The sequence below is a fragment of the Dendronephthya gigantea genome, unplaced genomic scaffold, assembly GCF_004324835.1.
Source record: "Dendronephthya gigantea isolate DGI-Jeju-01 unplaced genomic scaffold, DenGig_1.0 000035F, whole genome shotgun sequence".
Classification (NCBI taxonomy): Eukaryota; Metazoa; Cnidaria; class Anthozoa; order Malacalcyonacea; family Nephtheidae; genus Dendronephthya; species Dendronephthya gigantea.
In genome coordinates, this window is record NW_021163045.1 from 1357023 (window position 1) to 1379426 (window position 22404).

At 36.2% G+C, this 22404-nt stretch overlaps 3 protein-coding genes across 9 annotated transcripts in view; 2 read left to right on the forward strand and 1 right to left on the reverse strand.

The window, feature by feature from the left end:
• The first annotated feature begins 3 nt into the window (after positions 1-3).
• On the forward strand, positions 4-1264 carry LOC114525717 (developmentally-regulated GTP-binding protein 2-like). The gene has a single exon (XM_028547133.1). It carries the CDS (start codon positions 68-70, stop codon positions 1160-1162), a length of 1095 nt encoding a protein of 364 aa, XP_028402934.1. The 5' UTR covers positions 4-67; the 3' UTR covers positions 1163-1264.
• A 196-nt stretch (positions 1265-1460) lies between these two features.
• The window catches only part of LOC114525626 (doublesex- and mab-3-related transcription factor 3a-like), a 34743-nt gene continuing 13799 nt past the window's right edge, over positions 1461-22404 (reverse strand). For 4 of the 6 annotated variants that reach the window (XM_028547019.1, XM_028547020.1, XM_028547022.1 and 1 more), the window contains 3 exons: positions 20569-20865; positions 3550-3917; positions 1461-3219 (listed from right to left, as the gene is read on the reverse strand). In XM_028547019.1, coding sequence (XP_028402820.1) covers positions 2423-3219; positions 3550-3917; positions 20569-20865 — 1462 coding nt within the window. In that variant the 3' untranslated portion in view covers positions 1461-2422. Of the gene's footprint in view, positions 3220-3549; positions 3918-5204; positions 8520-8557; positions 10712-20568; positions 20866-22404 lie in introns of those variants that run through there. The other 2 variants (XM_028547024.1, XM_028547023.1) reach the window with 2 other exon arrangements.
• Positions 12427-22404, forward strand: part of LOC114525628 (fibrillin-2-like) — a 60316-nt gene continuing 50338 nt past the window's right edge. For both annotated transcript variants that reach the window (XR_003687223.1, XM_028547025.1), the window contains exon 1: positions 12427-13874. The gene's annotated coding sequence lies outside the window, so the exon portion shown is untranslated. The remainder of the gene's footprint in view (positions 13875-22404) is intronic.

Below are 22404 nucleotides of genomic sequence, written 5' to 3' on the forward strand. Positions count from 1 at the left end.
TCTTCAACGACAACGAAGCATTTGAAGTTGTAAGGTCTTGTACTGTGGTTAAACTCTCAGCTTTAGAATGGGAATCTTAGAGAAAATAGCCGAGATTGAGAGAGAAATAGCTCGTACACAGAAGAACAAGGCGACAGAATATCATCTGGGAACTCTAAAAGCAAAATTGGCCAAATACAGGGCACAACTTTTAGAGCCTACCTCAAAATCTTCCAAACCAGGCGAAGGTTTTGATGTTATGAAATCTGGCGATGCTAGGGTGGCACTTATTGGCTTTCCCTCAGTCGGCAAGTCAACACTCCTTAACAAGGTTACAGCAACCGAAAGTGAATCAGCGTCATATGAGTTCACAACACTGACCTGTATTCCTGGTGTGATTGAACACAATGGAGCAAATATTCAACTATTAGATTTACCTGGTATCATTGAAGGAGCTTCCCAAGGCAAGGGTCGTGGTCGACAGGTTATTGCAGTGGCACGGACCGCCGATATGATCATTATGATGTTAGATGCAACCAAAGGTGATATTCAGAAAGTTTTGTTGGAGAAAGAGCTTCAGACCTGCGCTATTCGCCTGAACTGCAAGAGACCAAACATTTATTTCAAGCAGAAAAAAGGTGGAGGAATTGCTTTTAATGCAACATGTACCTTGACTCGGATTAACGAGAAAGTTGTCCAAACCATTCTGCACGAGTACAAGATTTTCAATGCTGAGGTTCTCTTTCGAGAGGATTGTGGCGTTGATGAGCTAATTGATGTTGTTGTTGGCAATCGTGTATACCTTCCATGCTTGTATGTTTATAATAAGATTGATTGTGTATCACTGGAGGAAGTTGATCGTATTGCGCACCTTCCCCATAGCGTTGTCATTAGCTGTGGTCTAGAATTGAATCTGGATTATCTGCTTGAGCAGATTTGGGAATACCTTGCATTGCTTCGAATCTATACCAAAAAGAAGGGATCACCTCCTGATTTTGAAGATTGTTTGATTCTCCGACAGGGAGCAACAGTTGAACATGTTTGTCACACAATTCATAGAAGCATAGTAGATGCATTTAAATATGCTCTGGTTTGGGGAACAAGTACAAAATATAGTCCTCAACGTGTTGGGATCAGCCATGTCATGAATGATGAGGATGTTATACAGATCATAAAAAAGTGAAATAATTGAGATGAAATAAGTGAAGGACATGAGTGACTTTTGTGTAAAATGTTACTTAATATAATTGACAGGTACATTCAAATTAAAATAAAACATTTATTGCCCAGCATTATGCTGTTTCATTGCAGCTGTGTATTTTTGTAGTCATGTAAGCCCTCTTATGGGTATAACCTGAAAGTTATTTATCGAAATTGCCCCTTTTCCTCCCCCCCCCCAATCCCATGAGAACTGACAGTTATTCACAAGAGAGAACTATTTCCTAATGGCTCAAGTAGAGTGACAAAACATTTTTATTTCAAAAATAACTCTACAGCATTCCTGTGGTGAAAAAGATTATAATACAATAATATGAAATTATATTTCAAATCTAAATAACCCCCTAACTATGTTTTAAAATACCTTAAATTCTAATACATTAAAAATATATAAATTTGTATATTAATGAATCTTTTGAGAAGTCAACTACAGTAATTATCTTGCAAATCCAGTTATATGCATACGCAAGTCAAAGTTGGTCATTTGTGAAATCAAGTTCTCTATAATTTGATATATAAGGTTGACTTATTGACCAATGACTTATATCCTTATAATAAATACTAAATCCACTAAGTTTTTCAAATATGGCAAGACTCAACAGTAGTTATAATATTTACATTTTCTCATATTTATGTCATGTGGCCAATACACTACAATCTAGTATTATATTTAATGGACAATACTTGCAAGACATAAGTTATGGGAAATTGATAATATTATGATATTACAGTTGAAAAAGACTACTTTTTAACCTAATCTTATTAAAGATTTATGTTGTATTGCACTAAAATGCTGGCTCTCCTAAGTTATATTTCACAACATTTACAAAACAACATAAATGTATTTTAACTATTTTCAGAATCAGTAGTGCATCTCATATTGGTCAAATATTGTAGATATTGTATTGTCTATATTATCAACTTTTATGCCTACATTATGAGACCAATAGTACTTTGCAAAAATGTGAATTGGAAGACAATTTATCCAATTCAAGGCCTGTTTAACATTTGAAATTATTGCAAATATTTTAGGAGCAATCTTCTTCTGACAGATGTGAACGAGCAAAATAAGTAAAAGTCTAAAAGAGCTATGATTTTGGCGACTCGCATTTACCCGTTAACATCCGTCAAAAGACGATATAGCACCTAGAAGCCTTTTCGGAAATACCCGTAAATTACATACATCGGAATAGTGAAAAAGATGGCATAACCTTAGCCCCCAGTCTTAGGGTCTGCATAACCTGTGACCACAGGAACCGCAAAAATTGTCAATGAGTTGGATTTTTCGTCCGCAGTTTGTGCAATATTTCTGGGATTCCTCTTCGTTCTCTTCATCATCACTTGGGCTTGCTGTGTCTCGGGGACGTGTGAGTGGTAGAGGGCTGGGATCGACCGGGTACACCCTAGATGTTAGCTGGATGTTCGGTGCCATTCTATCTCTTGGGGTGAGATAAAAGGTTGTATGAGGTAGTTCAGGTCTTCTAGGAACGCTTTCGGAATCTTGTTCAGATCGGACCGTTTCAGGAGGGCGAAACGCCGATAGGAGATTCTCCCTCCGTGAGTCGGCGAGGAAATTTGAAGGTGGTCCTGTTATCATGGGTAGAGGGGGACACGGGGGTTGGTTCTCAAGAATGAACTCGATAGCCTGAACAACGTTGCGGCCACATCCCCGGTATATCGTCTCGAGAACGTTCCTGTTGTGTGTCGGGAAGGATTTACATAAAACTGTCATCGGATCCGGTCGTATCCGTTTGTTTGGCGAGTTTAAACCGTTCGCTTCGGACATCCTGGCGAGGCTTGTGGGGCTTAGACATACTCCGGAGTCTTCGCTTCTCGGACGTTTTCCGTTCGGCGACGGGCACAGCCGACCTCTGACGTGCTCCAAATAACTGCTCTGTTCCAGGTCATCGTGATCTGGTTTTTCCTGTTTTATCACGGGCTCGTTCGTGGGACTGGGCATAGCTTCGACGTAGTCGTTTATTTTGTCATCCGATGACGTGGGTTCCTCGCGTTCTGGAGAATCTGAAGGCAGAAAGCACAGAAGATTAGGAATTATTTTTGAAAGCCTAGGAATTGAAAGCCTACATCATGGATCTTGTTAATTTTACACGAGTTTCATAGGTTTGTTGGGTTGTCCACGAGAACCGCTAAACTTGAACATGAATATGTTTTTGCAGCAGAACCAAGGCTTGGCTCCCACCGTCTGCGTTTCTTAAACTCTAAGATTTGCGGGAAATGTACGATGCACTTAAACATTGATCACCAACAAGCTATCTCACCGAGATTCCTCTTACAAAATCTTTCTTAAATTCTCTAGCCTTAATAATGATTAATACAATAAAATCAACTTACTACTCGCATTTGTGCTGGTTAAGGCTGCACTGGGAGAGACAATGTACGGATGTCTTTGAAGAACCGTTTGTCTTTCATAGTCTTGATTATCCATGCGGTACCCCATTTCACCCGAAGTCTTCCTTGCACGGTTTTTTCGCTGCTGACGCAATAAGGCTACACGCGCGGCTGTGATTCGCTGTCGCTCAGCAACCAGTAAACACTTTGAGCAAGTACAATCCTTCCATCTGCAATAAGGTTTGTGTCCTTTGAGCCACGCCACGGCGCCATGGTTACGACATCGGGCACACTTCGGCGTACGATGGTATGCGGGGTCGCTAGGCGACGGTGGACCGCTGTCGTCATTTTCCTTTGTATCGTTATTCATACTAAAATAAGAAACCCTCAATTAATTTATTTAGAATTTTCGTCTGTAATTATTCTCACGGCTGGTGATCTAGAATATTCATTATAGTTTAAAGCCCGTTCCAAATAATAATAATAATGATAATTCAAATGATCATTTAAGGCCCGTTCCTAAGACGTTTAAAACTTGTTTGAATTACGCGACTTTGTAGCTTGCATGATTATGATACCGATGCCTAAATGAAAAACTTTGTTTTGCCAATAGCGTTCGGCAGTGTGATGAAAAGAAATAGCATTTTTTGTTTTCATTACAGAGAGTGACATCCTTCAGAAAAAAATATTCACATGGAGAAGAATGTTTTGAGAGATTTCAGGAGATTTTGAGGTAAGTGTTAATCCTTGCATTGCATATACGGAAAGCAACATATCGCTTAAAACACCCACTGCCGGGGTTTTTTTATCATCTTTACTCTATCCTCAATGTTTTCTTTGTCGTAAAATCTGTTAAGATTATATATTCCCACACTCATAGTTGACATGGGTGTGATTGTTCCATGCTTGCGTGAAAGACATAGTCGAATATAGCGATATTGCATTTCAACAGGGTTCTTCGACTGAAAAAAGTTACTCTGCAAATCAACACATGCATGCATATCGTCCAGGAATTTCGTTACGTTTAGCTACATGAGTTATGCTAATCTTCTAATCTAACTATAGTTCTAAGCTAACGACTAACATCACCGTGAACAGGAAAGAATTCACGTTTTTAGCGCGTGATAACCTATTTCTTTACCGCAAAAGATAGCATTTTGAACACACATGCAGTCTTCTCTGAACAATCGTAATAATGAATCAGAAACCATCTCAATCAACTGTATGTGCAGTCATCAAAATACTTCGTTCAATTTGAACAAATAGCTTCAATCAGTTCAATGATTGCCTTGCGTGAAAAATAGAGCAAATACTGAATCAGGAAACTCTTTATGGAGATTTTGTGAAACAGTGAAACCGCAAAATGTGTTTTTGTTAGTTAATCTAGATAACCACGGATATACACACACGCAGAAAAATGTTCTTAAGCATCTTTCAGAACTAAAAAGTTAACACCCATGCAGTTTGATTAAAAGATTACTGTAGCCATAATCTCTTTACATAGTGTAAATAAGTACTTTCGTTGCTATATACCATTGACAATATTTTATACCCCCCACTCGAGTTCAATGCACTATTGCCAACTTAATTTTAAAGAACCGATAACCTTGTAGCAGCCTCAAAGAAAAACGCCAGCTTTAAGAATACAATTATAATACCTTAACACACGAATGCCTTGAGAATGATAGCTCATCATGTTAAAAGACAGATCACTGAAGCACTTTATATAACGTTCGAAGTCAGTTGCCCTCAAATCACTTTGGACGGTCAATATAACAGCAGAATGCAGTAGAACATTTCGCCAATTATTGTATTGTTAATGGTTCAGTGGGGGGGATAACAAGAATATAACTCGCTATTTATAATTGCGTTTTTGCCCCCCACTAAAATGTATTGCTCGAACCATCTTTTCTAAGACGTGGCACTGTTTGTTTGTGTTATTTTTTGCTGCGAGCTATTAGGTACGCTTCCAAAAGATTAAGGAGGGACGCGCCAAATATTCCCACATAAATTTGAATGTATTTGAATATTGTAATATTGTACAATACATTTGGCTACACAAATTTTCCCATGACCTCGTGGGCACTAATGAACATAATTATACCCAGAATTTGGTATTACTAAGATGAATTGTGTAAGCACAACTGAACGAATAAGTAAACATCATCTGCGACATTAAAATATACCTTATATACATATACCTTTGGCGCGGATACGGCGCAGCATCGTTATATGACCGTTATTGGCTGAATTCTTATCAGAAATTCACCTTTTCGAATAGCATTATAACAATACAACATTACTGTACATACAACCTTTGTGACTTGAAAGTGCTATTTTAAAAATTTACCGTAAAATACCTGGAGAAGCAAAAAACTGCATTGCCTCGTATGAAAGGTATAACGAGCGAAAACAAAGGTGTTTTTATAGACAGAGTCTAGCTTATTTCGGAACTGCGCACTTAAGTTAAGGAAATACTCCGTAAACATACTATATATGGGTAATAATGACTGCGGGTTATATGTTCGGTTTGATGAACCCCCATGAGTTATTGAGAGAAATATTCCCTGCCCTTGGGAAAATCCATTTTTCGTGTGACTTAAATATTGCGGATGTTCTTGGGTAATTATTTTCCTCCGAATAGTTTTAGTTCGATTCATATTTCAGGTTTTTAAACACCTATCCTTTCGCCAAGTACTTACTGACTGTAAATCTAGCGAAATGTTGACGCCTATCGCGACGTTTAATTGATATAATGCAAGAACATTCTAACACTAGAAGTTTTTAATTCACTTGTTATGCAAACTACAATAGGATATTTCTGCTTTTCCTCCCATTAAAGTCGCTATGTTATAAAGTGAGCCTCTATTTATTTCCCCTTGGTCTTTCTACCAACATCCAGATGACCGCCATTGTTCAATGTTTCATTAATTATAACCATTATAGATTAGATATGATTATTTTTATCATTCAATACGATCTAAATTCCTACACAGGGACCTATGAATGTTTCTAACCACAATCCACCTCATGCTGGGTAAATATCTTAGCCGCAATTACTGCTGAAGAACCATAACAGGACTTCATAACATTTACTAAACACAAATCGAAATCACCCTAAAGTTATTATATTGTCTATTCTATAAGGATTTTATAACTGCATATAAATACCTCAAGTTCTTCCGCCGGTCTTTAAATTTAAAATTTAAGCCTTAATGCGACACATGTAATATGTTTATATATTATATTGGCTTGCAAGATGAAATTCATGACGAAATTTTAGTTTGTTTAATTTCAGCACAAGCAAACACACTTGTCCTGTGAAAGGGCTGCAAAGTCGAGTCTTTAATATATCATAAACGTTGATTGCAATTGAATGTTCCAAAGTGCATGTATGATTCACCTTCCTTGCGCCTAAGCAGGTGAAGAATCAGTCAAGAATCTTTCTCAAATCATGGCAATGCGGAAAATGAATTTTGCATGGTTCAAGCACGTATGCTATGGAAGGAAACCAATCCTACAAAGTCAATATTCGTATTTTTATCTTTAGGCTTATACCATGCAGTCTTCAGACGACACTTTCGCAAATTATTACTTTTTTTTCATGTCTTCATGAGGTGAGAACTTGCGATGACTTCCTCCTGTCGCAGACATTTATAAGCTATGAATTTAGACTTTGGTACAGGAGTCATGTGAAATACTTAGTTCATCAAAAAAGCTTGTGTCGATATCAAACAACATCTAAGCGGTGGAAGGTATTGTCTCAAAGGAAATTTCACTTGTGTTTTTCATGTGATTTTTATATTTTACCTAATGCAACCATTTGATTGATATATGTTGCATATATGCAAAAGCTTTGGAAGTGCAAAAGGCATTAATGTCTAGACAACCAAAGTATTATATTCTAATGGCTCTTCTCCAAATATACATGACAATACGTCAGGCTGTTCGTGCATGCATTCATGTCAACTTTTTTACATAGACACTTATGTTACTGTATTTCAGATATTGCTTATATTCTGCTAGAAGCATTGCATGCAATATATAGTCTAGACTTAATGTCAACAGCTTTTAAAACCATAGACTTAAAACATCTGTTTTCCATATAACGCAATTAAGATGAAAGGGGCCCTGTGGAATCAGTCACAAATAGCCTTTATGTTATATAGACATGCTTTAATGCACACTATTTTAACGAACACTATATGACTATTGTTTTTGTTTGCAAGTCTCCTAGCATGTTACTTTAAAGAAGCAGAAATTTTCAGCCAATTTTTCGGTGGTGGACATTATTGCTAACACTATACATGTGATGAAATTGGACGCGATTTCATGAAACGCCGACAAATCGTATTAATTTTGCATGCATATATTCGACCATGATGATTTGGTTTTATATGGAGTCGCACGAATCGATCTGTTCAGATAAATTCGTGTCGAAACTTGTTTAAGAGAAATGCATCATCTGCTCGTCTGGATATTATCCTGTGACGATCAGATGAAGTCTCCTCTCTCTAGATGAGCTCAAATTTACTTATCAGGATAGTTAAATGCATGTATGCTTTATATACTGTTTTAAAATTATACTAAAAAGTAAACAATATAACATATCTAGGATCAAATGTCTTCAATACTGTTGGTATTTGCCATTGATCCCCTTCTAAATTAAGTCCAAACGATTTCAAAACACGGCGATATAATAACTGTAATATACAAGGATCGGTGTTCAGTCTGGCATTACTGCTAGATGTATCAACTTATCCTGGGTAACACAATGTTGCAAGGTAGTCATACATTGTGTAATCGTCCCTGGCATGCCAGAACCGAGGTTCAGAACTGCTATATATGAATCAAGTTTGCGTAATTTTTGATGTTTTAAAATAGACAGAACACTTTGTACATTAATTCTATCTGTATTTATTGTAAGCTACATATCTTAATATTTGTACAGCGAAGGGCAAGAAAATGTGCAATGAATTTTAAAAAAATTGACTAGGTCAAAATTTCATACCTTACTATAACCGCGGAACGAACCTCCTCAATCATGATTTTAAGAATGGAAAATTATCAGAACTCTGGTTGAACGTTTTAGCATGTAGGTTCTTCTTCTGTGATTTAAGCGGCAACGATTGTTGCCCAATGTATTTATATACCCTTTGGCTTTATTGACAGAAGATTGGAGTCTAGATACGTAATTATGTCTTTATAGTACGCCCTTGGCTTTGGATTTATTCTTATAGCTACTGTCAACACGATCTTGACAAGTGGTTGTGTATGCACGAGAAATGTTCTGGAATTATCTTTAAATATAGAATTTCAGTCCAATGCTATGATTGGAACTCAAGTGCTCCCTGAGAACAATCTAGCTCTCGATGATTAGATATGCAACTGTGGATATGCTGAATAATTAACGCGATTGTAATTGTCGCGCTGTAACGTATTTACATATGACTCAACGACACAATAGGAGTTAATGCTATACTGAGGATATCGATCATGTAAGAGTGCTCGTCTCTCTTTCCCCTCCTTTGCCTAAATAAAGTTATTCTGTCATCTTTATTTGCTGTCGATCACCAAATTCTGTCACCAGATGATTAATGTATATTTTTCAGTTTCCAAATACATTCATTCGTTAAACGCTACTATTGTTACGCAGAACGCTGTCAAGCTAAAGCTTCCTCAATTGTAATCGTGAATATTAATAATAGTGCATGTAATAGTGCATGTAGCTCATCCATCTGTGACTAGATCGTATGAAGCTATCCTGCTTTAAAAGTGCATTAAAGCTTTACTTTCGTTACTTCTTGTGTTAGTATAAAGGCGTGTTGTATATGATTTGGTTCTTACTTCAAGTCGTCTTTTAGTTGATCATAATATCGTTGATCATTACATAAAATAAAGGTGGTACAGGAAAGCTTGGTCAAAGTTTTCATTTGACGTGGTACAGTTTAAAACCATGAGATTTTTCAATTCTTTTTTTTTGTAACAAATGTTAACGTCAAGGGATAACTCTTAAAAACTTGGTATGACGAGTCTGTTCTCTCGAACCTCTGAGAACCTTTCGCATTGTCAATGTTTACATTACGTCTATTTTTCTCCCAAGAAGTTGCAGCCCTATATCTTAATGCCACCTTCACTGAACTCGTTAAAGACGACAATATACTGACAGGGTCACTGATGCTAGAAACCCCTCAAACACTGCGTGAAACATGCAACATCACTTTTGCTTTTCTGAACACCTTTTGTGTTAAATTTGGGCGCAGTATCATTTATTCTCTTAGGATTGTGCAATAATAGTTATTAACATAAATATATTGAAAGCACTTAGGTTTTGAATAACAATTACACAAACTCTACGTCATTCGGTGATTGTACTTGCCTAATATGACTGTTTAGCAATTGTAATCGTTTGACGTACTGTTTGTTATGTTGCAATTTGTTTTGATGCGCTGCATCAAAGCTTAATATATACGTCATTGTGGGCCACCGATAGCATTCACAAAATTCTATAGTCTTAGCAACTGGTGTTTCAAACATGATTCATCATTCACAACAACATTGTGTGAATGTTCTGTAGAACAATTTGTTTCGTCCTGCCCACGATAATAGTAAAACGCAATCAATAGAATTTGCTGTATTGAATCGTACTCAAGTAAAATCATGCTGACACTGACAGTCATGAATTAGTCTTAGTCTTAGATATTTAAAATATCTGAATTTATTCTACCCCTTGTGTCATTGATTGACTTTTATATAGCTAGGTTCTATACATGCAGAATTATTTCGTGAAGCATTGAAACAAAGCATGTAGCATCCATTTAGCGCTCTATAGTCTATATGTAAATTGACTGCGAGCAACGCGTATCATATATCGTATATCTAAAATGGCACATTAGATGCGAGTAAATTATCGTGTTGTGCTCATTTGGAATTTGAAGAAAAAGAAAAATGCATTGGGAGTTGTACAGGAAATATCGTTATTTCCATAGTTCACACAAGAATGTAACAACTAACAACAGTACTCCGAATTTCTAGCATAGTTTGTTCTTTGACACAGCCACGCTCTTTTATAACTTTGCCTTTTTAATTAAAGAAATTACTTGGTGTAGTAAACTCGTGAAAAACTGTTATTATATTGATCATAAAGCGTTATAAATCTTCCGTCCACTGCATAAATATAGTGACTATTTTTACTTACTTGATATGTTAAGGACTTGTCTCCGACTGATTACCGTGTGCTGGGAAATTGCTGTAGAGCGTTTTCTTATATACCCTAATGCTGCATGTCTTATTTTTATCACACGTAATGCTGACCCAGCAAAATTCATCTCAGACGTCACAACGCTGATTATGGTTCATGTTAACAGTCCTACTGTATTTTATACATAAAAAGAAATTGACACAAAGTTTATTGACGTTTTCCCAAACAGCCAAAAGTGGAGGATGACGAAAATAGTGACTCAGTAAATTAATGAGCAGGTTTAGTTACGGCTCATTTCTTAACACATGTAAGGCAGACACTTATGTATAAGGCAGAAATATCCAGAATTACTGAACGTCCTTGTTTCCTTATTTGTGGTTCGAATAAAGACTATTTTTGGCATGTTAATGCAAACTGCAGTGTATAATTTTTCTACATAAGCGGTAACGTTCTTACAAAACATATTTTTCTCGTAATTTAATACAAATTTTTGTTGCTTCAAGCATAAAAAATATTCCCAGTAAAAAGTATTTTTAACCTGACGTTTAAACACTGTATAGTCATCGTGTATCATTGAAATAGATATGATTGGAACGCTAAACCTTAATTCCAATATCGATAGCCGAATTTTGGGATCCAATGTCCTACGCTGCGTTTATTGGCTTCGAGGCTGTGCACTTACATGAATCAGTTGTATATCATGATAACAAACGGAGCTCCACGCGTGTCTGGAGGCAAAACACGAAAAAACCTGGCTTCAATTTTCCTGTTTGAAATATGGTCTACTCATTTTAGAGCTGTATATTTTTCGCAGGCTGATCGACCTCTGTATATTGAAACCGCAGTCTGAAAGGTTCCTGTGGGGTTTATGTGGTACATCCTTATATATTGGATATCATACAGTGCAATGACAAGCGCAGTTTAAGGTCTTTTTAACTTATACTGCTTTTTTGTATCCTAAATAGTGATACTGCCATGATTAAGCTCTTCCTTGTGCCTGCAAGATATCAGGAGCATAACAATTAATCTTATCCAATCGTATATTTGATTATTGTAACTCTTATCAGGGTAACGAGTTGATCTACTAAAATTTTGTTAGGTATTTAACGTATTTTAGGCCTCGTATAGTGTGCGGAATTTTTTCGTCTGTGTGCATGAACAAAAGCCAAAAGGTATAATAATTGATTGATTAAAGGAAATAGTTTGTTTCTGGTGAGTTAGTACTTCCGAAACCAAAAATTTTCATTGCTAAAATTCTTGTATGCTATTATATTTGAATACACCATTCAATGAGTATAATAGTTTGAGGAAAGAAGAAGTGTTTTAAAGAATGGCGTCTTATATTACTGCACGATGCATTCAAGGACTGATTCATGGCTTTTTGCTTTTGCTTTTAGCTTAACGCGAGAAAAGAAAGTCGTTTTATTTAATATTCTAAATTACTAAACAGCTTTAAACTAAACTAAGAAATAAGAAACTAATTCATAAAACCATTTGTCGAGTCACCAGATCATATACGTATTCTATTGATTCAAAGGTTAGCCTCATATGTATAGAATTGCATCATTATGTTTATAACTATAACTTAATATAAAAAGTATTTGTCCCAGAATAAGTGAAAAATAAGATTTATTGACACGAAGAAATAAAAGAATATACTCGTTTTGTACTTACTAACTTAGCTTTATATGAAAGGATGTTGTTGGCTTTGCCTTTGGTTTTAATTCAACTTTGTTTGCCCTGTACTGCACGGGTATCACAAGACCTTTTTACATAACTTGTCCGTTCATGTTTTTACAAGAGTCACTGGATGAATAAGCTTTTATATAATAATGTTACCCTTTACGTAATCATTCACTCACAATGAGATTACCTGAGATTTTGTAATCGTTGCATGTATTAAATGCATTGTCCCTGCATGACGTTACATCATGTTAATATAATTCTGTTTACTATAATGCTATAATTTTCGTTGGTTTAATTTTCATTGTAAATAAAACACCTACATACGATTCGTCGTATTCACGTGATAAGATATATCACGGTGTATATACATACACAACTTATATTATGTATCTACATATATAGCCATAGGTTACATCGTAAAATTTAAGTGGGCAAACAACTTATTGCGTAATTTACTGTCATATGCCTATGGGTGAAATTCCCAATTCGTCAAGCAAACTTTAAATTGTATGCTTTATATTCCGTGTTTTCTACTGTTGCTAAGTCTAAGAGCATACCGTAGTTTTTTTTATCACCCACTGCCGGGCACTGCTTTCATATCGATAAGTTTCCTTTTAGGATAAAAATATTTACTGCCTACGCATAGTTTTCACTGATATATTGTTTTGATTGTTTTGATATCTGAAATTGTGAGGCGAGGACGTTAAATTACGTGGGTCGAGAAGCATCTCGCTGTGCTGAGTTGAGAAGTAAACAAACTTCACAATATACAGACATGTAAGGAAGCGCATGCATGTGTTTTGTGTGGGAAGACAATATCCATGGCAATGAATAGTATGCGGATTCAAATATGTACATTTATAGGATGACATACATTTACACTAATGTGATCAACTGCTTCATGTTAATGAAATATTAGCTAGTGTAGTTAATCCAGTAATAAGACGATAGATTTCATTTATATAAGACTATAAACCAAGAGCTCACAAGCTTCAGCTCAGCCTCAGCTGAAGGAACAAGGTCATCTTAGTGTACATGTCACATGTGTTAAATTAAATATCTATAGGCTATAGCTATACTCTTAACCTGGATATAGGCTTGAGATGTCTAGACTTCGATTTCTGATTTTTTTATGTATACAATTTCTAATATATTTAACTCGTATACGACATTTTAAGCTTGGTAGGATCTTGGTGCCGTTTCGTATAGGTCGAGAGAACTTGGCAATTATACAAGTTCAGACATGATCATATCAAAGAATAATTGCTTTCATAGTTTCATAAGGAAACAACTTCCTTTTTGAATAAACATCCCCAGGTTCCTTCCTTCCTTTGAATGCAGATAACTATAGACCACATAAATTATCAAATGGCTGGGTTTCGACTCAAAAATCCACATGGTTTGGCATTTGCCCCTTTTCAGGCAAAACGATATAAAAGCAGTAAGTGTAACGTACATTCACCCACAACTGGGCGAATAGAAAAGCATGTACAGCGTATATTTAAGTCTCATATTACGAACAAAGGCAAGGAACGGGTGAAAACAAGATTTGAGTATTCTGAATGTGGTTATTAACCTCTGTACTTGTAACTTGTATTATTGTGTACAGTACAAGGCCATGTACTTGTACATGCATGTGAAAACGATGGAGAAACGAATGTTTATTATATATTGTAAGAGTTAATTTGAATGCACATACAGTATTGAGAAGAATGTGTATAAGTGGTATTAATCAACATTTTATATCGACTCTGACCTCGATTTAACACCGCCTACTTAACGTAAATCAGTTTACAGCCTTCTTAACTTAACTCTGGATCATATTAGCTTCATGAAGAACAGACAAACAACGCTCCTCATGTGACTATATAGTAATGGCGCTAAACACTGTAATGTCGTATATTTCTTTAGTTAACCGTTATAAAATGGGAAACGAATGCCTTAAATCACGTGTCTATCCGTCTCTTGAGCGATTTACGTTTATATATCTTGTTTAATCACTAATGATTATGGTTAAAATGTACCAAAGAAGGGGAACAAAACTGCAGCAGTTCTTTCAAACGTCAATGCAGTTCTTGCTATTGTCTATTGTACTCACATAAGGGCTTCTTTTATGTCGAATTTATCTTCCACTACCCAACACAAAATCTCGATCAACCTCGGGATCGCACGAACAGTGACAAGGCTGATTTGTTCAACCACAGGTTGAGCGATTCAACTATCACTATTAGGTTTTCCAACCACGCCAGGCAATGCTGCTATTCACTCGTGACTGTGCCGATTGGCAACGTGTAAATGCAATCATTGCAATGGTCTTCCGTTTGGCTTCATACCAAATTTTTTCAGCCACAATGTTTTACACAAAGCATGCATATATATAAAGTCATTGGCTATCACCGGTTGTTCTTTTCGGCGCGTCTGCACCAAAACCGCACATTCTTTACCACAAACCAATCCCAATTAATATCGTACTTTCAGTGGTAAAGTAAACATCAAGTATATAATTAAAGTTCATATCATGTTTAGTCCCAAGCCAGAGAGAACAGCCTGAGGTTATAGAACAAGTTGGGTTAGCGTGAGCTCATGTATACACAAAGACCAGTTCATTCAGTTTAGTTCTTGAATCTTTGATTTGAGGAATGCATGCATGTTTATACAGTGTGCCAGTTTTGTAGATTACGATAGACCCCTTACATTAAGCTATATTTTGATACCTTCTTAGAGACGATATTATTCAGATTCTTTCTTGTAAAGACTGACGTACAATTGTTACATTGTTATTAGGATTATATTGCGTCAGTGTTCATAAGTTTCATAGCGAAGTTCGTTAGTCCTAGACTCCTGATTGTCTAATATTGTTGGACAATGTATTATTTAAGAGCCTGATGCGGTGTGGAATATGTTTTTAACCTGATGATCCAGCGTGTTGTGGCTAAACTACCCAACAACAATACTGCATGTTAGCTATGTATTCAAAGTTAAAAATTTCATGACAACATCTCTAGTTGATGACATTTTGTTTTGAGCCATGAAGATCACCTCAATACCGGGAATTTATTTTTTGAATAAATTACCACCGTCTATGTTACAGATATGTTCAGATTGTACATGATATATTGTCATGGTTTGTTCTGATCGAACCTCTGCATGTTCCATCCCAAAGATACTTGTAGTTTATTTTTACTGTTGTATGTCTATAGCTAGGGATTGTTTACGAGCACAATTAATTTTCATAATTTCATTCTATCAGCAAAAACTGTTCACTTCTAGACACCCACTCATGTAAATATGCATAATCTTTGTTACAAGTAAACAGCCAAGCTCTTCAAGTATTTTTAATTTTTCACGCTATTCCATGTTAAAACAAAAACACAGCGATTATCATGGACATAAAATGATGTTTGTAAACACTGCAAGCTCATAATACAAACAATTGTTTTTTTGTGATCATTCGTCTTACACTTACATTAACCTGATTGTGTTGAATTCTTTTCAAATCTTTTTGTATTTATATCGCTTAATATATTAATTATATTTACACCTGCGATTTAGGTTTTTATTTGAAAAACATGCTAGATATTCTCACGAATTTTCAAAGTATATATAAGAGGGCTTATAGCTTTTATTTTATACAAATATATAATGAAACAATGGCTGTTGATTTCGCGGGTACATTACAGATGTTATACATGTTATTCTATGATGTGATCTTTGTGCCCTGAATATTTTGCGTGCAGGTAGTTTTAGCGTACATCAAGGTGTGGATACGATTTCCTAATTAAAATTAATCTAACTGTCCAAAACAACTGAACAGTAACAATTTCATTAAAGAAAACCGACTCACATTGTCTGCACGCACGTTTGCTAAATATCCATAAATGCATGTGCTGAATACAAACAAATCACGCCGTTCACGTTGCCGTGTTTAAGATGGTTTGCATGGTTCAGACTATAATATATAATATATATTTGCAATATCCGTGTTGTATAATTTAATGACATTTTCAAAACCTGGTGTTTACTTTAGCCTTACGGTCAACTCTTTTCATCGCTTGCTTGTTTTTTCATCAACGTCTTTATGGTTTCATTTCACAAAACCAGAAGCTGCAACTTAGTATTCCAATACAAATGAGAGAAGAGAACTTTACTCGTCTGAATAATGACATCCTGCAGTCAAACACACTGGGCACTGCTGCATACTTGCCCTCGGGTTGAACGCATCAAAGACGGGAGGGGAATATTGCACGTCCTGGGGCGATTTCACAAAATAGCTTTGAGATATTTTTGCATTTTTATCTTGTGAGAACTGTAACTAGTTTTTGAGATGGATCTACATGCGTGCATGCGCAATTGTACAAGTATAATGAAGAATGTGAAGTTTGTTATTTGTAGAAATATGGTGGTATTGCGAAACTCATATTGCTACAACTGAACTTAATGGCAGCTAAATATAAACTTATCATATTTCCTACGATAATTTTTCACATGCATGCAGATGGGATAATTACTAGCCTTGATATCAGCGTAATAATAAATACCATTAATAACGCAACATATTTTAATCCTAGTGCATGCGTTTTTATCATATTTCAGCGTTTACTCTCCTCATAAGGAAAAAATACGTGCATGGTAATAATATACATGGTAACAGAGAGCATACTTGCATTTTCATGAGTCTCAAACAAGTTTTAGTTGAAGAGTACCAGGTAATGGTACAGTAAGTACATCGTATAACACACGCAGGACAATATATCAAGTTCATGTGGAAGGCTGCATTCGAAATAACCTCTGTGTAAAATTTATAGCAAATTTAGGCGAATAAACAATCCTCAAAGACCTTAAAGTGTTCCTATTTGGTATCATAGGTATATAGACATTTCGTTAAAAGACCAACGGATATTCTAGTCCAAGGTATATGAGATTTTTATATACGCCTTCGTAGGTGCACAGCTGCACGTATACCAGCATGCAATTGTGCCATATTTGGTCGTGCGTATGATCACAATTCCCTGTTAAAAAGCAAGGTCAAGAGACCAGTTTTTTTTTGCACGTAATTGATTTACTTCAGTGCTTCTGGAATACAGTTCTTGCAGCTATTTTTGACGTAGGCATGAATGCACTCTGGCTGAATGAATAAAAAATGTTTGCTGCACAATCTGGGCAGATAGGAAAAATATCGCAGGTGTTGATAGACGAGCAGTGTCAGCCTAACTATCCCAGAAAAATAAACTTCTAATCTATACTTTGCTTGCTCGATAGCTACGATGAATTTGATGATTTAACCAAATCATGCAGAGGTATTGTTCAATTGTGCAGGAATTTCGTTCAAAGCCGAGTAATAAACAGGCTCTTAACTGGCTGCAAACGTGTGACCCCGAGTCCTCAAATGAGTGCCAGTCTGACTGAACTAGACAAAGAACAATTATATCCTGGGGTAATATTACTGTAATTTTAGGTCAATGTCAATATAACCCTAAATAGCAGATGTCTGTATGATAATAAAGTGTCTAGACTTCCAAGTGCGCATGCATGTGTTTCAATTCATACGGAGAGCAGAAGCAAGCCTGCTAGAAGCATCCAGGCAAGATCATTTGTGGAGTCTTAGATAACTGAGGATAAATCTTATTAAACTTGCGACAGATCGAATCGGTAATTACATGAGCTTAAATCTTCAGGAGGTGCAGCAGGGCTGCTGACATTTGAGACGTGCTTGTCACCATGATCGTAAGAATGGAATTCAATGACAAATATCTTTGCAATGTAAATAAATCTGAGTCCTAAGATTAAGCCTTGAGTCGTGACTCGTGAGACATATGTAGAATAATTTGGATCTATTACATTTATGGGATTGTGCAAACTTTTTAAACAAATTGAAAAGGTGAAACAAATTTCTTGCCCGCATATGGAGAAATGCTGCACGTACCACTCACAGAATATATTGTGTTAATTACAATCATGATTCATATATTCCATGTGGTTTTTAAGGGCGATCATAAGTATCCTTAACTCAATTGCATGGGGTTTTGGCTTGCAATGAATCACGTTCGTTGTTTGTTAAATGTGGTTGCACCGTCTTTCTTATTTGATAAACTTCGCTAGGTACAAGGCGTTCTCATAAATAAGTCACACGCAATACATTTACGCAAAAATCCTGCAGTGAAATTGTGTCAAGTTTAATAATATTGGTTCTTCCACGTAATTTCACACTGTTGTTGATATATATAGAAAAAGTAATTCTGTGTTTTGTATATATATGGTCGTGTAAAATGTATAGGTTATAGGGTAAGGGTTAATTTGAATAGGCAAGCAAGGTAGTCAAATAGCACTTATGGATTGTTTCAAAAATATTTCTCACAAGACACAACTCCTAATCATTATTCGTATAAAGTCTGTGTTATGTATAAACCCATTTTAATCATTTCACTTTTGAAAGAAGGACTGACGGGCTCTAAATATTTCTCCTAATGCGAAATAAGTTTGGAAATCTGATATTATGCGATAATCCCTCTTCTTCATTTAATAAAATGTTATCTATCAAGTCATTATTACAAAATCTGGGAGATTTTCACCTTGCAGACAATACTTGGTTAAATGAGGACGAAGTGGAACAATCTAATCTGATACTGTGTCAATTTTTTGCTCCGACGAGAATTTTCGACAGTACATATCTTTGCTATATCTAACCGCATTTCAAGCCTTGCTTAAGTAGCCCGGAAATTCTTTGTAGCCCAGCAGAGAAGACAACAAACAGGAACTAGAGATGTATATGATATTGTAATACAAAGCCATACCCTTATGACGCAAATACGATCGACAATTCGATGTTTCTATGATCGAATCATAGCAATTTTGCCTCCTGGCCTCCTGAACTTGAGTTTTCCCTGGCTTCCGCTTCCTTGTTTTAAAAAGAAACTTGGCAAGCTACCAAGACCAGGAGTTTTGCATCGCGAAGACCAAGAAGAAAGATTTTATCAAAACCAAATGAAAGATGAATGCAGTAATGCCTTCACGTTTAATTACATTTATTCGTATGCCATGATGTGGGGTTAATCGTAGACTCATATAGAAAGGTCTCTTTGCATGAGATATTTTCATTCCATCGAATGACACAGCATTGGCCAGTCATGAAATACTTTATGCATGCATTCATTCGTCTGGAAGAAGCCAAAAATGTTTAAAAACGTCATACAAAGGCCGACTTGAGTCTTCAATCACAACGATTGTTGTTCATGTAAATTAGCTACTTTTTTTTCCCGATGCATGTAATTGAACGTGTGGATTTCAGAAAGTCTGGCCATTTCAAAATCGTCGAACAGAGCGTAGAACTGGCTAAACCTGCCACGATTATGTCAATATCCTTACACAGTATGTTTGTAATCTATCCTTTACCGCGTCCTTACTGCGGAAGATATTTAGGAAGAAAACGAAATAACGCGTTTCTACATGGGAAATAATTTTCGGGAGTGTTTCTATTTCATTTTTTTGAAATGTTGCACAACAGTATGTGTTAACCCTGCCCATGGGAAGTGTTTCTTCTTGAATAGTAAATATTGTTTGTTTGACTTTTCTCGCGTTCTCGCTTAGAAACTTTATATAGTAGAAAATATCCTAAGAATTTGGATTCTAGTATACCCACGCACACTTATGCAAAATATAAAATAAGAGACAACGCATAGTTGCCTGCATGATACTGTTGTATCTTTGAACCGCTCCAATGTACTTTTATCTTTTTATTAACGGAATGATGTTCGTGAATATTCCTCTTCACAGACCATTACACACTAATAATTTTCTTGTATGATTGCATGGCGACTTTAGTAATTATAATAACTTGTAGGTACACCACGTAAGTATTAAATACTGCACAAGTATATTGCAGTATTTAATACTTACGTGGTGTACCTACAAGTTATTATAATTAAAAAAATCATTACACACTAGTCTGACATATGGTGAATATTCCATCGATTCGAATACTACACCAGGGTGAGCTGATGCCCTGATCTTTTGAATTTTTCATTCCTCTATATACATGCATGCGCATAGGTTCTCAGATTCAGTGGGAAAATCTCCTGTAAAAGACTATACTAATCTTCCTTATCTATATGCAGCTAGGTGAATCTCGAATGTCATACCTCAAATGGTTCAAAGCTGTTTCATGTTCCTCCGTTCGAATCATACTTGCTTCATGTCTGAAGTGCATATTTTTTGCTGGTTCCTCGGGGTCCCTGATTTGACCGTATTCCTGCAGAGGACTTGAGTTTCTCCTGGCTGAAAGAGCTGTATTAGGGCTCGTCTCTCTGCTTCTCCCGGGATCGCTTCCTCCCTCTTCAGTCTGTTCTCTGTTGTGTTGTTGCGAAGACGTTAAAACAATAAAGCTCTCTCGCTCTACCATTCCGTAATTCTCTTTGCTTGATTCCTCACAGCGCTCGCTAAACGATTGGGGAAAAATATGGTGAGTTCGATATCACCACTCTTTATATACCCTCTTAACGTTTAATATTAATAGTTATTAATGAGTCGTCATTCAGGGAATCATATTCGTTGAATAGATTGCGTGGGCAACAAACAAACCCCGTATTGCTTGAAGCGCTCATACAAGTTTTAAGTTATGAAACGCGTTCGTACGCGATTACACGCGACAATTAATGCAGATTTTATATGTGAAATTATTCGGCCGATTTCGGCGATGCAAAGTGCAATGATTCCAGTTCGACAGACAAGCTTTACGGAAACTCGTCACTCATTTGTGTTCATTGTTACCTGACAGTTTGAAATTGCGAAATCTGTCGGTGTATCAAGTTATTAATAGACTATTAATAGTCTTCGCCCGGCATTACAAACGATACTGTATTGTCTCCATTGTAGACATGCCGACATTCAAATGAAATGTGTAAAATGGACATTTCATTTGGGGGTTTTTTGCCCAGTGAGATATTTTTTTATCCAGTGAAATGTAGTGCTTCAACGGCATGTACATTTTAGCTCGTGAGGTAGATCATTCAGGTTTTAATGCAGTCGATTCGTCGTGAACGCGCATCCACTGGTGTGAATTGTATCATAATTACCTATGCCCAACAATGACCAAGCACAGCCTGCCTGATTTTTTATAATGTGGCAGGCGAAATTTATGCCCTGAAGAGAAGAAGTGACCCTTGAAGAATTATTTGATGAAAAACCTAGAATTGCGTGGTATAAATAACGAAGTTAGACGTATTTGGGTCGTTGGTTCGTTTAGGCGATATTACGAATAATTGCAATTCATATCATGTGGGCTACTGTGGGTTATAGATTAAGTAAACACACACACAGCAATCGTCATTGGGTGTTAACATGATTTCGTAAGTGAAATATGCACTGGAGTTGGTACTTAATTGCACATATCACAATTGGGTTTGGTCTTGTTTGCCGTCCATATGTAATGATGTGTTACAAATTTGGTAATGACTTTCAATATCTTGTGAAATTATTGCGTCAATGTAACGTCATTGTATGGTCATGAAAACGAACCTCTGAGAATGTACATTCTAATCTGAAAACTGCGGTCTTGAATGGAGTATGCATGATAATGTATATATTGACACTGTAGTGCGTTGTCTCACCCATGACACTGTCATGGACTGACACTGCATTATTCAAAGTACTTTTGGGGTAAAAATAGTGAAGTGTTTGTTTTAAAGATTTTGAATAATTTGGCAAACTAACTCTGTATAAACACACCTCGGAATAGTCCACTTCTACGCCTGAAGTTAAATATCCATCCATTACGAAGTGGTACAGTCATTCCTTAATCAGTTTCGTTCACTACCAGTACAATTTTGCGCATGTGCTTAGCTTATACGGATCTTTGGGATACGTTTATACGCGCATATATTTTCATATTGGCATAGGATATGATGTTTGTTCCTAACCTTAGGAAATTTATATCGCAATACCAATGTTTTGCTTAATCTTTTTCATTAAGTTACTTG

Bases quoted from the DNA above. Each gene is read 5' to 3' on its own strand.
- LOC114525717 (XM_028547133.1), top strand. From the start codon at position 68: ATGGGAATCTTAGAGAAAATAGCCGAGATTGAGAGAGAAATAGCTCGT.